Source organism: Alnus glutinosa, chromosome 7, assembly GCF_958979055.1.
Source record: "Alnus glutinosa chromosome 7, dhAlnGlut1.1, whole genome shotgun sequence".
Classification (NCBI taxonomy): Eukaryota; Viridiplantae; Streptophyta; class Magnoliopsida; order Fagales; family Betulaceae; genus Alnus; species Alnus glutinosa.
This window is the reverse complement of record NC_084892.1, coordinates 29,967,680-29,983,679: the sequence shown is the minus strand read 5'-3', so window position 1 is coordinate 29,983,679 and position 16,000 is coordinate 29,967,680. Positions and strand designations below refer to the sequence as shown.

Here is a 16,000-nt window from a genome sequence, read left to right as displayed (position 1 = left end):
TTTGATGTAAGAAACAACATGAATTCACATAATTTGATAATCAATCATTTAAAAAAAATTATAGAGAATCTGTCATTTAAAATTACCATTTAGTGAAAATTTAATAATAATCCATTACAAATTCAATAATAATTTTAAAAGTCGTATTAATTTATAAAGATAAAAAAAAATAAAAAAATGATTCTAGCATTACTTTTTCAATCCATATAATATGTTTAGGATAACAAAAAAGTGATATCTATTTCTAAGTATTTGTTCCAGGGTTTAAAATTGGCTTTATTTTATGAATAACTATTTTCTTCATTTTAAGTATAATAGAGAATGATTATTTTGTGAACAATATTTTATTTGGTTGTATCTTATGACAATATATATATATATATATATATATATATTAGACAAAAAATTATAAAATTTAATCTTTATCATAAAATAATGATAATAATAATAATAATAATAATAATAATAATTTTTTCACTTGAAAAGATTGATCCTATTCCTCATATACTCTACACCACAAGAAAGTTCCACGCGTCCCTTCTGCCTCTCCAGTCTTAACTAAAGGCAAGGGGTAAAATAAGTTGCCGTCCACGTGCTTCACGTTCAGTTGGCACGACACGTGATGAAACATTCCCGTTCAAAAAAGAAAAAAAATGATGATTCGGTGTTACTTAAATATATAATTTTTTATTACATTTTTTATGTGATAAGGTGGGTGGTCCTCCACTACTTTTTGAGTTTTTTTATTTTTTAAAAATAAATTAAAGTGATGGACCACCTTATCTATATGATAATGTGATGAAAAATTATATATTTAAGTAGTAGTAAATCATTACTCAAAAAAAAAAAAAAATTATCCTACATGTCTTACATGGGATTATCCATTAATTGACTTTATTCTTTATATTAATCGACAAAAACTACGTGGAGATTGAAAAAAAAAAGAAAACAGTAACCACCTAATTTTTCACTATTTAAATTTAATTTCAAATTTTTCATAAAAAAATAAATCTAAATCGTTGAATACCTTTTATATATATATATATATATTTTGTACTATACCATCACAATAACTGTACAACAACCCCTCACATGAAGGTGAACTTCAGTATGTAGGATCCACCCTCTTGTGAGGAGTTATTGTGCAGTTGTTGTGTTGGTGTTGTAAATCTAACATTTTTTATATAGAAAATCCAAATTAATAAGGAAAATGTTAGATTTACAACACCAATACAACAACTGTACAACAATTCTTCACATGAGGGTGGGTCCTACATATTGGGACCCACCCTCATGTGAGGGGTTATTGTGCAGTTGTTGTATTGGTGTTGTACAAGAATCAAATCCCAATTAATAAACATCCCCATTAAAAACGGAGAGCAAGACGTGGCTGAGTTGAGGATTCGCAGTGCGCTCGTGGAAGCGATCGAAGTGTAGTCTGCCAAGGAACCCGTTAAATAAGTGAAGGAAAAGTATGGACACCTGGATTGCATGCAGGGCGGCAATCGGCATCGATCTTCTCTGCCACGTGGGTCCCCGTTCTCTTCCAATCAAATAGATTGACAAAAGTATCACGAAAAAGGCCAACACTGTAAATCCATATCCTTAACAACAAAGTTTTCTATTTTTTTTTTATTTTTTATTTTTTATGTGATATGAGCGGTTTAGATCTCACAATATCAGAGGCAGAGAGGAATTGGGTTACTAATTACATTTACTTCTTCCGGTAAATCACTACTTGGGGATTGATTGGCAAGTTATAGAGAGAAAGGATTGGAATTACCGTTAAGCGTAATTGGCAAGTCTTTCAACTCCAACCTTCGTTCATTTTTCCGCCTTTGGATGCTTTTTCTTTTTAACACGCACAAGCAAACCCCTTTGTACGCTTTTCTCCAGTCTCCATTTTCAGCTGAAGACCCAGATAACTTCCAGGGTAAAAAGTCGGTAATTGCGATCTGGGTTCTCAAAGAAGACCAAAGTTTATTGGGAAAAAAACAGTGCTTTAGCTTATAAATTTTGGTTTTATTTATGGTATTCATTTCAATCCGAGTTTTCGTTTTGTTGGGTTTTTGGAGGAAAACGCAATAGATTGGGGTTCTTGTTCTTGGTCTTTCTCTTCTGGCGAGATTGGTTTGAGGGAGACTCGTTCAGAATATGGGGGAAAAACTAGGTTTATTGCTGTGGGTTTGGTTTATGCTATGGGGGTTTTGTGTGGGAAGGTTTGTGGTGGAGAAAAACAGCTTGAGAGTGACTTCACCGAACTCGTTGAAGGGTGTCTATGAATGTGCAATTGGAAATTTTGGGGTTCCTCAGTATGGAGGAACCATGGTTGGCACTGTGGCTTACCCCAAAGCCAATCAAAAGGCATGCAAGAGGTTCGATGACGTAGATATCTCCTTCAAGACGAAGCCCGGAGGCCTGCCCACCTTTGTCCTTGCTGATCGAGGAGGTCAGATGTTCAAAACAAGTGTCTTTTATTGATTACGTCATTTGAAGTTTCATTTTTTTTTTCCAATGATTTTTTTTGGTTGCCATTTCAATTGTAAGATACCCAGAGGGATTGATTAAATATTTCAGTCTTTGGTGATATTTCATTCTATGAATCCGATTTATCTTGTTCAAGTACTCATGTGGGTCAATTTAGTAAGGTTGTGATTATGCTATTTATGGCTTGACAGAGCAGATGGTGTCTATGTATTGTATAATTCTTTTCACTATCTAAACCCGTTGACACGATCTTAATTTGAATATGTTCAGTTGGAGTTGGTTTCTCTTCATCATATTATATTAAGCATGTTTTTAATAGATTTCGGAAGTTTCCTTTTATTTGAACTGAAGTCGGGCACAAAGTTCTGAAATTTGACGTTGGATTTTGTTTCTGTTTTTGGATAGTCTATGCAACTAAATTGTCATCATATATTGGTGCAAATAAATACCCTGCTTATACCTCCTTGAGTGTTTTATGATGACATAAACTCTTTAAATCTTACTTGTATGTATGTTGATTTTCCAAGGGCCGTGGGCCCGTGGCTAAATTGAACGGAAGCTTCTATAATTTTTGTGCTTTGTTCTTGTCTTCTTTGAATGAAAGTTTTCATCTATAACTTTGATGTGCTGGCAGATTGTTACTTCACCTTGAAGGCATGGAACGCACAGAATGCTGGAGCAGCAGCTATCCTTGTTGCAGATGACAGGAATGAGCCATTGATTACAATGGACACTCCTGAAGAAGAGAATGCTGATGCTGATTATCTACAGAACATCACCATTCCTTCAGCCCTTATCAGCAAATCTGTGGGGGATAGCATTAAGAAAGCTCTATCTAGTGGAGAGATGGTTAACATAAATCTGGATTGGACTGAGGCTCTACCACATCCTGATGAGCGGGTTGAGTACGAGTTCTGGACTAATAGCAATGATGAATGTGGGCCTAAGTGTGACAGCCAGATTGAATTTGTAAAGAACTTTAAAGGAGCTGCTCAGATACTTGAGAAGAAAGGATATACTCAGTTTACCCCGCACTATATAACTTGGTATTGCCCAGAAGCTTTTATATTGAGCAAACAGTGCAAGTCTCAGTGTATCAATCATGGGAGGTACTGTGCTCCAGATCCTGAGCAGGATTTTAGTAGAGGGTATGATGGGAAGGATGTTGTGGTTCAAAATCTACGCCAAGCTTGCTTTTATAAGGTGGCAAATGAAAGTGGAAAGCCATGGCTTTGGTGGGACTATGTTACAGATTTTGCAATCCGTTGCCCAATGAAGGAGAAGAAGTACACCGAAGTCTGCTCAAATCAAGTTATTCAATCACTTGGTAGGTTGAAGACTTCAGGTGGATGTTTGCATTTTGATATACTGATACATGTTTCGTTGGCATTCTATCTATATGCATAAAGCAGTGATTGAAATTTTCAAATATTTTAAAGAAGATCCTTGTATGTGCCAATTTTTCATTGTCAATTGTTAGTTCACATCAATCATTCTATTTTAGTTATTTATCTCTGAGATTGGCCAAATTTCACCAAATTTTTGGTTCATTGATTATTGTCACTATGAGTCATCTTTAATCAAGCTGGACTGTTTTCCAGTCGCATACCTTGGATGAGGAGTAATGCTACATATCATCCCTTTGTCCGCATTTTATCCTCCCAAAATTGATGTGGCTCTTAAAATCACCGTTGGATCAAAATCCAATAATGATCTATCATAAATTCAATGGTGATTTTAAGAGCCACATCAATTTTGAGAGGATAAAAGGTGGACAAGGGGATGATATGTAGCATTACTCCTTGGATGAGTGATACATGCTATATTCTGTGAATTGGAATATTGCCTTCATTATAGTACCTAATACCGGTGTTGCTCATTTTCTTTCATTCCTTCTATTTTAAATTGAAATTAGCCACCAACTTACCGATCTCAACTTGTTGGTATTTGTTTAAGCTGATTTTTTGAGATTTTGTTGATATCTGAACTTCGTGAATTTGGATGTTTCTACTTGAATACAATGCCTCACAATGTCATCTAGGTTAATAATTTTGTAGGGTGCTAGGGAACACATTTATTTCTTAATTGAATCATTGGTTTTTGGGCCACCGCAATGGCTTCAAAACCTCTGGCCTTCTTCTATATGGATCACTTTCACGAAAGAACCTCGTCTGCTTAAAAAACCGTAACTCAAGTGGCTGTAGGTCGTTCAATGGTTTGAAAGGCTACGAAAGAATAAACCTCTCCAAAACAACTGATAAATTGCCTATCTTCCCCTTTGGAAGTCATGGTATGAGATGCTTATATAGAGGTGGAATTTTAAGGTTTTAGGTCAAATTCAGTTAAGTTTAAAACACTTAGCGGTGTGTCTCGGTCGATCGAGAAACTAGGGTTTCAAGGAAAAATCTGCGATTTCACAAACTCAGTCGATCGAGGCATCGATCGACACTGTCGGGTTTTACTAATGGACTGTTATGCATCATCTCTGCATCACCTCGGTCGACGAGCACAGTCTGAGCCTTCAATCGAGCAATTTTGTCCTAATTTTCAGACTTCTATTGATAGCCCGTTTTGACCTAGTAAACATCGGAATTAGAAAATCTTCATGAAATACAAAGTTGTAGCCCTTTGAATCAACTTTCCAACGCCACCAAGCCTGCCTCCATCTGTCGGAATAAAAAGACATGGCCGTTTTACACTGCTATACTCGACAACATACACAAACGTGAATTCGTATATCTTGGATACACTTTTACACTGATGTAACCTTAGACTTAAAACTTAAATCAAAATTATTTTGTGACACTGAATTTGCCAACAATAAAAACCTAACAGAATTATTGGCTTTTTTATGTTCTCTTAGTTTACTATGTACGAGCAAATGAGAGCAAGCTTATCTTGCAGGTCTAAAGACTGTGAACTGATGTTATCAACATGTTTCCTGTTATGTGCTTTGACAGGTGTTGATCTCAAGGAGATAGAAAAATGTGTTGGAGACCCCTCTGCAGACGTTGACAACCCTGTTCTTAAAGCTGAACAGGAATCACAGGTATACTCCTAGAAGACTAACTGTTCATAATGCCCTTTATATCCTTGTCTCTTCATTTTTTCATTGTCTTTGCCTTATGTTTGGTTCGTCCTGCTCCTTTACATTTCTGGTTTTAGATTGGCAAGGGTTCCCGAGGAGATGTTACTATATTGCCAACCCTTGTTATAAATAACAGACAGTATAGAGGTTTGATCAAGCTCTTTATGGATCTCGTTAGCTATTTAACAGCATGAATGCTTTTTTCATATATATTTTTATTTTGTTTATAATAATGATTTCAGGTAAGTTGGACAAAGTAGCAGTTCTCAAGGCCATCTGTGCAGGTTTCGAAGAGACCACAGAGCCTGCCATTTGTTTAAGTGAAGGTCTTCATCTACCCTTGTTCTGTGTGTGTGGGTGTGTGTTGCCTTTTAAAGAAAGAACAATTGCTGTGCATCCATTTACACTACAAAAGGCAAAGCAAGTGAATTGGCTTCACTTTTCTGAATCCCTCTCATTTCCGCGTCTGATGAGCTTCATAAGAGTTCCTGCCAGAATATTTTATTTCCCTAACATTTTCTGTTTACAGCTATTTTCCAAAATATAGAGCCACTTGAAGTGGCATTTTTATAGTTTGATTTAGGAGTCTTGGAGGATGTTCGACTTATTCTTCTCAGATGATTCATTGGAAATGGAATCTGGTCAATATGCTATTTATTTTCCTTCTACGAATTGTTCCTTGCAGATATAGAAACAAATGAGTGTTTGAACAACAATGGTGGCTGCTGGCAAGACAAGGCTGCTAACATAACTGCATGCAAGGTATTTTCATTGTCTCAAAATTTGTGGGTGTGTTTTTGTTGGAAATTTTTAACTTCTCATTTTTTTTGAGTTCACTCTTTCCTTTGTTCTTATTTGATTCTCTCTATTCTTGTAGGATACTTTCCGGGGAAGAGTATGTGAATGCCCCGTTGTGCAAGGTGTAAAGTTTGTTGGTGATGGTTATACTCGCTGTGAAGGTAAAAATTTTCCCTCATAGAGTGCTAGCTTAGTTTCGAGATAAACCTGACATTCCAAATTCTTGTAATCTGCAAGGAAAGCTGTTTGTTAGTCAGTGACGGATGTGGGTTGCAGTTATTTTAATTCAAGTCACTATGGGAATTGGGCTCATAAGCTGGGAGCTTTTTATTAGTTGGCCTTCTAAGTTGCTTGTTACCTTTGTCTTCTCAAACTGATACTTTTATATGCAAATATGCCCCTTTCTGTATTCAGATTGAATTTCCCGCTCAAAATAAAGACATTAACAAACAACTCAAAGCATAAAACACTTTTCATATACTGAATTCTTACCTTTTTTAGGAATATTTTGACAAAACAGATGTTTAACTTTTGCAAGGGTAGGAGCTAATTTATTATTTAAAAAAATTAAAAAGCTAAAAAATAAAATGGATTAGAGTGGCCGTGTGGCCACCCTAAGTGAAGGGGTGGCTGTGCGGCCACCCCTCACCTCCATTGAGGGTGGCCACACGAACTCTCTCTCTTTCTCTCTATTTTTTTTTTTTTTATAAGTAATGCTCTACATTTGTTTGGGTTTTCTCAAAACAAGCAGGTGTACTCTATAGAAAACATTATCTCAAACGTGGGCCCCACCAGAATACATTCCTAAAAAACACTTCTTACTTTTACGTCACATCAAAACATTTTTTCAAACCAAAAACACAGAGTAATGCTTCTTGCACACAAAGTGTGCAAGAAGCATTACTCAAACACAAAACACTCCCCAAAATTCATTAACATTTATGTGCTCTTCTCTAACATTGTACTTCTAGAAAACGATTCTTCGTTGCCTTGTCCTCACATGGTTTAATGCTAAGAAAAACTTAAAAATGTTCTGCAAAAAGCTGCACGGCCCATGTAAATGTTATGGACTGCGCTGGTAATAAGAGAGCTCTCATACAAGAACCTAGTTAGCTCCCTTGTAAATGCGGTATTGTGGCTTTTCCCCTTTTTGTAGCAAGAGTGTGGTAAGTAGGGTTGTAAATCATATTTAAGTGGCTCTTATTTATAGGATGTGAAATCATCTAGAGATTAATATGGTGGTGTTGGCTCTAATTACGGTGTTTCCATTAATAAGAAAGCTACTATTTTTTAGTTTTACTTGTCTGTTTAATTCCTATCTATGGCATGATTCTGCCTGATTCAACAGCTTCCGGGGCTTTACATTGTGGAATCAATAATGGAGGTTGTTGGAAGAAAACCAAGGATGGCAGGACTTACTCTGCTTGTGTTGTAAGTTATTCAACTTTAAGGGTCCGTTTAGTTTATTAGTTTCAAAACGTGCGATTTGAAAATAGCAATTTGAAAATGCAATTAATGAATATGTGATTTTTAAAAACGCAGTTAAATGCTTGATAAAATTGTGATTCGGTCTTTAAAATTGTGAGCTTTTAAAAACGCACTCCCTTACCTTCTATCTGAAAATGTAGATTTTTCTACGTTTTCAAACCTCTATTGTTTTTTTCTTCTTCTTTTTTTTTTTTTTCCTTCTCAAATGCATTCCCAAATGGGACACTTTCCATGATTTTGTTTAGAAACAGACTCTAAAATCATTTAGTGGTGCATAATTTGAAAATGTGGATTTTTCCACGTTTTTAAACTGCTATTTTTTTCAAAAGCATTCCCAAACAGGACACTTTTAATGATTTTGTTTAAAAACTCACTTTCCACGATTTTGTTTAAAAACAGACTCTAAATCAATTAGTGGTTCATAATTTCGTATCACCCACTACCTTCTCACTTCTGTTCCAACTGAATCTCCAATGGTCGAACAGGATGACTTGAAAAGTTGCAAGTGTCCACCAGGATTCAAGGGTGATGGAGTTAACACCTGCGAAGGTATTGTTACTCTAGATCTCTTCAATTCATTAAATCAAACATCATATACTTTTTTTTGATAAGTAATGTATATTTCAAAAAGCGCAGAGGGCGCAACCCACAATAGACAGGATGTATACATGAGACCCCTAATTTAAGAAAAATCAAACATCATATTTATAGTAAATTGGATGAAGTTGTGGGATTATTGAATCTCAAATTAGTTTGAGGCTTGTCTGGCCCATTGTCATCAAATTTCCATCTCAAACTGAAGGCCCGGACACCGTCATACATTGTTACAAAACTAAAGAATTATAGCAGAATGTACTATTTGAAGCATATTTATGATAGGACTTACATACAAAGCTAATTTAGAACAATTTTGATTTTTAGGATTCAGTCAGCGCTTTAGTATTCCTCTTCTGATATTTGTGTGTTTTATCTATGGGTTCTACGCCCACAGTTGAAGGTCTTTTGGGGGTCGGGGGGATGGGTTAGTTGCCTTCAAAAAATTGTGCTTTTATTTTTGTATTTCTTTTATAACCAACTAGGATTTTTTTTATGCTGATTCACTGCACATGTTTTTTGACTGATTCCTTGCTCCAGATGTTGATGAATGCAAAGAGAAGATGGCCTGCCAGTGCCCTGAATGCAGCTGCAAGAATACGTGGGGCAGTTATGAGTGCAGCTGTAGTTACGGTTTATTGTACATGCAAGAACATGACATATGTATAAGTAAGTACACTCAAAGTGCTTTATTTTGTTTGTTTGATGAGATACACACAGTTGGGCAATTTCATCTTATCTTCACTACCCACTGATTTGTCTCTTGTGAATTTGCATAGACAAACCATGGTAAAAAAATCTTGGTAGTTTTCATTTTAAAGTGGTCGTTCATGTTGATTTGTTTGCATTGGTTGGCACTACATGGTTGTTGGGTTTGACATTCATCTGATATACCAGCAAAGGTTTCTGTTTATTTCTTTGTCAGTCTTATGGTTTGATTGTCCTATGTTCATTGAACACTTGATTACTAAAGTCTCCTTAATGCAATTTGCCATTTGTTTTATTCTGCTAACTTATCTATTGGAAAAAATCAGGTAAAGCTAATACAGCGGTCAGCTGGAGCTTTGTTTGGATTATTATCCTCGGCTTGGCTGCTGCTGGGATTGGGGGATATGCGGTTTACAAGTACAGAATCCGGGTATGTCTGCTGTTGCATTCTGATGTTCCTCTAAGTTGGCCTTGATTCAGGATGGAGTAAGATATACCCATATATGAATCATTTAAACTCAAAGTCTATATGGTCCAACAAGTTTTATATTGACAACCAATCTATTTGGTAATCAGCTTGTCTTCTGGGTGTAAAGAAGAATCTATTTTATTTTATTTTTAGTCAATTAAGAAACTAGTAAAGATAGTGACCATAAGATTCTGGGAGTGATTTGGGACACTGAAAACCTCAGAGACAGGGAGAAGAGGGGGAAGGCGGGGACTTACCGTAGGCTGCAGCCAACTTTAGAGTTGGTTTAACAAAGAATCCAAAGAATAGCTTAGCAAAGAATAAATTTGTGATTGAAGTGTGGGAATGAATGTCTCTTCATCAGCAATCAGTCCTAACAATTTGTTCACTGGTTGTAACGTAATTGGGTTAGTGGGGGAATGTCTTGAACGACGGTTTACAAGACATGTATGTGTGATAATGATCTAATTTGGATCATATGATTCAATTTATCGATGGGCCTACCTTGTTTATTGGTTCTAATTTTTGTTTATGCAAATTGCTTTCTGCAGAGATACATGGATTCTGAGATACGGGCAATCATGGCGCAGTACATGCCATTGGATAATCAGGGAGAGGTACCTAATCACGTTCCCCATGGGAATGTCTGAGAGTGGGGAGATGTTGAAACGCGCATACCCTTGTCCCCGACATTTGATTCATTATGAGGGGATTGTAATGTTTTCAACCTCATCACTGGCAGCAGCTTTGGTAGTCACCATTTCTTTTTCTTTTTTTCTTATTTCTTTTTTAAAATTGTGAGTGGGAAATTTTTCCTCTTCTTATCAATGTAAATCTGTAGCCTAACTGATGCACATATTCTTAGCAACTGTGAGAGATTTTCGGCCGGATCATAATCGTTTCAGCGTTGGTTTTGGTTTAATCTCTCAATAGATGCAATGCCAATGCGAGAGAATGATTGCACAAAAAGTAATTAGGATCATTTGAAAATGATGAGGATCCCTTTGGCTGGCGTACCTCCACTTAAAATATCACTGCAAATCTTCCTGTGCAAAAATTATTAATGAAGATTGCTTCCAGGAAAACAATAGTTCGAGTTTTCCTCAATCTAGCAGTCTTTTCCGTTTATCTTGTGCATCTCCATTGAGGCAAGCCAAACTCTTTATCCTTTCGTCGACAACCTTAATTAGCTGCTTCCAATACTCTTTCAAGGATAAAGAATGAGAATTTTTCATGTGCTTGCGTACAAAAATGATAAACTGGAAATAAATGTAATCAGAAAATGAAATATCGATAACATGTATACGGAAAATGATTAATGTTAAAAATTATATTTTTATTTCACTGAAATTTATCTTACGTAACATTTAGATGAGTTTTCGTGAGATAAAAATGTAATATATAATATTTCTTTATATTTCTTTTAAAGTAATTGATAGTATGAATATGATGTGTAAGAAATAAACCATTGTTCAATTAATAGAAAATATATACTTAGTGGTGACAATAAATTATTGAAAGAAAAATGTGATCAACAATCTGACAGCATGAATTTAGTAAAGCCGCAGAGAACACGCATGACCATAACAAACTTAGGTCATCAAAAAGATACAGAAAAAGATGAAAAGCAAACCACTATTTCTAGCACCTCCCAAATCAAAGGGAGCACGTAGGCCATGTTATGGTAACATCGGTATTATTTCCTAATTAATTAACAGGATAAAAAAGTACAAACTAATCTGAGAAAAGCCCAGATTATCTCTTGCCCCTGGCAGCATTCCGCAACCTCATCAAACAATACTGCCTCTGAAAAATTTGTAGTCCTCCCAAAAGCTCTATTGTAGTCCAGTAAAACCTCCACCTGGAGCGTATGGAAAAGTTTAAATTGCTTTTGCTACAAGTAGGAAACACATGTTCAGATTAAAATGCTTGATATCCGAAGGATTAAATTGATCCAGCTCTTAATTTCTCTAGTTTTTAAGTTGAATGAGTCCAAACAGACAGGTTGTGCTCGTCTCATGGAAATTATAATCCATCACCCACGAGGCATGGATCAACAGAAAGAATTCACCAACGTACGAATCAAACCAACCTTGGCCAATTGAACTAATTTTCTGTCTGGTTTTCCAAGTTTGAGCCTCTCCGCTTTTTATGATCTCCAATGATTTTGTAGACATAGAATGCCACCACAGCACCGCTGCACAGGAAAAGCAAAGTTATCACATGCTCTACTCAGCCAAAAAGAAGTAAATAACATAATCAGTTGAGCTTTATAAAACTTTACCAGCATAAATGAATCAGAAGTGAGAATATGCAGGACTACCTAAAATTTATGTCAGTATAGACCGTTAATTTAAGCTGTCTCACATAAGTGTCTGCTGGTACATGTTTCCGTGTGTGTGTGAGAGAGAGAGAGAGGGGGGGGGGGGGGGGGGGGGGGAGAGAGAGACTTAAGGAAGCAGTAGGGGTGCTCAATGGGCCGGTTATAACTGGCCCACCCACCAAGCTCTGCCAACCCACCCGTAAGGACAATGGGAGGATATTTTCCCCCATTACCTGAATGGGCAGGATCTCTATTTAAAAACCGCCCAAAACGGGCGGATAGTGGATTAAGGGCATGCAATCACAGAAAATTAGTAGAAAAACTGACGGTAAAGAAGCCAAACTCTATTATTTTTGCCCCGACTAGTGAAAGCATGTATTAGCCAGACAAGATGCACACACACCCCCACCCCACCCCCTTTCCCTTTTTCATCATTCAACTACATTATTATGCAGAATAATGAGCCTATTAAGCATCAATAAAGTCCAGTTCCAGTCCTGATAAAGTTTGAGATCAATTTAGACAATACAAGTGAGAACTGAGAAACGTCGCATTTATTCGAAATTGTTAAGTAACTTAAGAAGGCCACGATCTAATGTTGTCTAGCAAAGACTGCTTTTTCGCTCCAAATGGAATTAAGGAAATGGAAAACATAAAAGTCGTAAGAATAATAAGAACCTGATGAGGGTTGTAAAGAAACTCAGAAATGATGGACCCTGCAAACAGGATAAGCAGGAACAGCAGTCACCAGAAGTTAAATGAGTCATTAATTTGACAATAATAGATAGATGAAGAATCTATTACCTGAGACAGCCTGCGTAACTCCAGTACAAACAATATACTTGCTATTGCTGCAGGTCCAACATCCCAGAGAAATTGAGGAAAAAACATGATATACAAAATTCAGACTAAAACAAGTAAACAGTAAATAAGTTGAAATTCCAGCAATGTCAAGTTCAAACTCTTCAAAACACATAGATAACTTGAACATCTGAAGATGAATAACAATTTTAACATCCAGATGCAAATTGAATAACGACCCCAATAAAGTAGATAATCTTATATGTATCTTCATATTTAGCAATAAAACACTTATCCAACAGAATGAACCAGAACATAACAGACTGAACTAGATTGTCATTTTTACAACCAAAACCTAAAAATGCAACATTGAAGTTCACGTGTTAAATGTTAATTTTGTCTATGTCAACCAAAGACTTGGAGTCAAACTCTGCCTTCGCCAATGTTGGGAGTTATGGGTAGTAGGGCCCATCCCCACTGGGTATTCCTACCTTTGGACACACAAACAAACAAAAAATTAAAAAATGAAGAGCCGGAGGGGGACTTCAACAGGCAAATAAGGTAAACCATTTAGAGTCCCCAACTGTCCAGGACTCAGCTACATGAGTCCATTTTATAACTCCACCCATTCTACAACTTTCTCGTTCTTTAATTCATTAAGCGACACGTTAAAGGATATTTGTCCTTTAGCTCTCCCCTCTCCTTGCAGCACACTTTGAACCATATCACTCCACTCTTTATAATTTGGATGCAAATCAAATATAATATATTCTTCATTTGGTGTCGCATATTTTCATCTTATAAATTGATAATGAGATGACTTGGGTTACAGCAAATCCAACTGTAAGAATCCAGACTTTGGGTTACAGCATATCCAACTGTAAGAATCCAAACTCCCAAGCACACCAGCCTAGAGAATCCGGCCACCGGGGCAGGTTACCATGCAAAAATCCCAGTGCCCTCTATCATTTATTGGCCATGCTTTTCAAGTTAATAGAAAGATGCCTAAAAGCTACTCAAATGAACAATATATTCCATTATTTTGATTATGTATAGAAAAATAAATCTACTAACCTGCCTGTCCTTTCAAGGCTAGAGGAAATGGTTCTCCTCTTTTATATGACTTCAAACTTGAAATGCTTAAAGCCAAAAGAGTGCCACCAAGGATAACGCCAAATCTAATGGCACCAATGCTTCCCGTTAGCATGAAGGAAAGAAACCCACCAAGAGAAAGGATCAGACCTGCAAAGCATTAGCAGCAACATGAAAAAGATTGAACTGGAGAAATAAAACAAAATAAATCGATATCATGTGATGTGATTGTCAGCTTAATTTTTATACAAGCCTATAGATAGAATTAACACAAAGCACAACTCAGATGAAACCATATAGCGAGATAAAAATTTGACATTGGTGCCATTACTCTTCATACTACTGAATCTATACTGAAACTAACTCAATTGAGCCATCTGTCTAAACGCAGTGTAATAACAAAGCTTTACATTGCAAGTTTGTGCATAAAAATTTATCATAGATTACACATACCATATGGTATCCCAACATGGAAGTCATGGGCTCTAGAAATTTCACTTAGATCATCAGTTGACGTAGTATATATCTCCACAATCTCCTTGACTGGTTCAGGCGAATTTTCTGCAGCTGTGGAGATATATACTTTGCCTTCTTCACCAACTTCCTTCGCTATCACACTCAAATCATGTCTTGCCTTATCTGCTTGTATCTTCAACTGCTCTGAAGTTTCTTTCAGGACGATAGCTGCTTTCTTGGAGTATATCTCATATGCTTCTTGGGAAATACTTTGCATCTTCAAGGCTTGTTCTCTGAAAGAATCTAGAACCTCTTGCCAAGCTTCTTGTGAATCTTCAGCCCTCAACTTGGGATCATCCTTATCATTCTCCACTTCAATATTTATATTCTTTTATGGATTCAAAAAAGAAGAAAAAGAAATTATCACGAGGAAACTCTCAAAATAGATCAAGCAAGAAGAAAATTCTGAATATACTCCACTTGATAGCATGGATGTGACAGAAGAAAGATAATACATAAGTCATACTTGAAGCCATGCCTAAAATAAGCCACAAAACTATTACCTTCTCCACAATGTTGCACTTCCTTTATCGAAGATGAATTTATCAATAGTAGTAATTATCTGTTTCTACAGTAAGCTAAAAATCCATCAACATGTAACAATGTTGCTTCCTCACATATCCCATTGTCAAATTTGTCAGTGTCATTTGCGAATCATAGCAACAACAGAACTTCAATGATTCAGAAAGGCACCACGCCTTGGATAAAAACGGAAACAACACCATTTCAAAATGCAGTACTCTCCATCAAAACCATCTTAAATAAATGTAACAACTAAACGTAATTGTTACTAATATGTCTTAATAAAGTCAAAGAATAAACGCCCAGAAAGTAATTTCGCCAAACAACCTCTTCCCCTTGGCGACACTCATTTATCAGGGGAATAAAAAAAGCGCAATAAAAACTCATCTTTGCCATGTTCAACATTTAGATTACCATCTCCAGTCTCAGTTCAATCTCTCTCATCAAACACCAAACACGTAAACATACATCAAATAAAAAGGCTGAAATTCAATTCTCCAATTCATAATCCAAAACTAGAATCAATAACCCAACAACTGACGAAAATGAGAAATTTCATTTACACACCAACAGAAATTCGTGAAAGAAAATATAAAATTTTGCTCTCACCGATTCCTCGTGAGAAGCTGCGGAAGCTACAATCGAGAGGTTACACGAGCTCCGTCGATCCATAGAAAGAAACCGAACCCCAAGCCCTTTGGGAGAAACGCCTTTAGCCACAACCGAGACTCTGTAACCGCGAGGCCTGAGCAGCGGAGCAAACCGTAGAGACGCCCCCATCGGAGCCATCTTCGATGACAGTGAGCTGTGGCTAGCGTTCGGGTTAGGGTTTATGACCGCAAGCGACTCCAACGTCACACTCATCGTTGTTGGAGAGCAGAGCGTGTGACAACAAAGAGAGGCGAAGCTGACGAAGGCGAGGCTTGGGGTTTTAAAATCGCGTGACTTGCTCTAAAATGCGCCGTGGGGTGTGATGCGCATACCATCTCCGTGTGCCCCATTTTGGGAGAACCCTGCGATGCTTTGATGACACGTATTCAACAATATTTTGCGGGCCCCCACTGAATCTTTGAAAGTGGTGGGCCAGCGGTGCGTTATTCTCTGTGGGCCAGTC

General features: G+C 36.8%; 2 protein-coding genes across 3 annotated transcripts; one reads left to right on the top strand and one right to left on the bottom strand.

Annotated features, from left to right (window-relative positions):
* Positions 1-1,726: 1,726 nt before the first annotated feature.
* Positions 1,727-10,554, top strand: LOC133872552 (vacuolar-sorting receptor 1-like). The gene is made up of 12 exons (XM_062310110.1): positions 1,727-2,449; positions 3,122-3,814; positions 5,448-5,536; positions 5,653-5,722; positions 5,818-5,901; positions 6,261-6,337; positions 6,453-6,534; positions 7,722-7,804; positions 8,347-8,410; positions 8,996-9,124; positions 9,490-9,593; positions 10,184-10,554. The coding sequence occupies exons 1-12, from the start codon at positions 2,155-2,157 to the stop codon at positions 10,280-10,282; spliced, it is 1,869 nt and encodes a 622-aa protein (XP_062166094.1). The 5' UTR covers positions 1,727-2,154; the 3' UTR covers positions 10,283-10,554.
* A 554-nt stretch (positions 10,555-11,108) lies between these two features.
* Positions 11,109-15,795, bottom strand: LOC133873020 (protein FATTY ACID EXPORT 3, chloroplastic). Of its 2 annotated transcripts, none has more exons than XM_062310728.1 (7): positions 15,496-15,795; positions 14,302-14,692; positions 13,831-13,998; positions 12,760-12,806; positions 12,634-12,671; positions 11,725-11,829; positions 11,109-11,526 (listed from the first exon to the last, which is right to left on the bottom strand). In XM_062310728.1, the coding sequence occupies exons 1-6, from the start codon at positions 15,748-15,750 to the stop codon at positions 11,739-11,741; spliced, it is 990 nt and encodes a 329-aa protein (XP_062166712.1). In that variant the 5' UTR covers positions 15,751-15,795; the 3' UTR covers positions 11,109-11,526; positions 11,725-11,738. The 2 variants fall into 2 exon arrangements, with proteins under 2 accessions (XP_062166712.1, XP_062166710.1); XM_062310726.1 differs by having other exon boundaries at positions 11,109-11,493; positions 15,496-15,794.
* Between the last annotated feature and the right edge of the window lie 205 nt (positions 15,796-16,000).

Excerpts from the sequence above, each read along its gene's own strand:
- LOC133872552 (XM_062310110.1), top strand. The coding sequence starts at position 2,155 with ATGGGGGAAAAACTAGGTTTATTGCTGTGGGTTTGGTTTATGCTATGG. Across the intron at positions 2,450-3,121 it reads TGTCCTTGCTGATCGAGGAG|ATTGTTACTTCACCTTGAAG; the intron begins GTCAGATGTTCA and ends ATGTGCTGGCAG. Across the intron at positions 9,594-10,183 it reads TTTACAAGTACAGAATCCGG|AGATACATGGATTCTGAGAT; the intron begins GTATGTCTGCTG and ends TGCTTTCTGCAG.
- LOC133873020 (XM_062310728.1), bottom strand. The coding sequence starts at position 15,750 with ATGAGTGTGACGTTGGAGTCGCTTGCGGTCATAAACCCTAACCCGAAC. Across the intron at positions 12,807-13,830 it reads AGCCTTGAAAGGACAGGCAG|CAATAGCAAGTATATTGTTT; the intron begins GTTAGTAGATTT and ends TTGGACCTGCAG. Across the intron at positions 12,672-12,759 it reads AGTTACGCAGGCTGTCTCAG|GGTCCATCATTTCTGAGTTT; the intron begins GTAATAGATTCT and ends TCCTGTTTGCAG.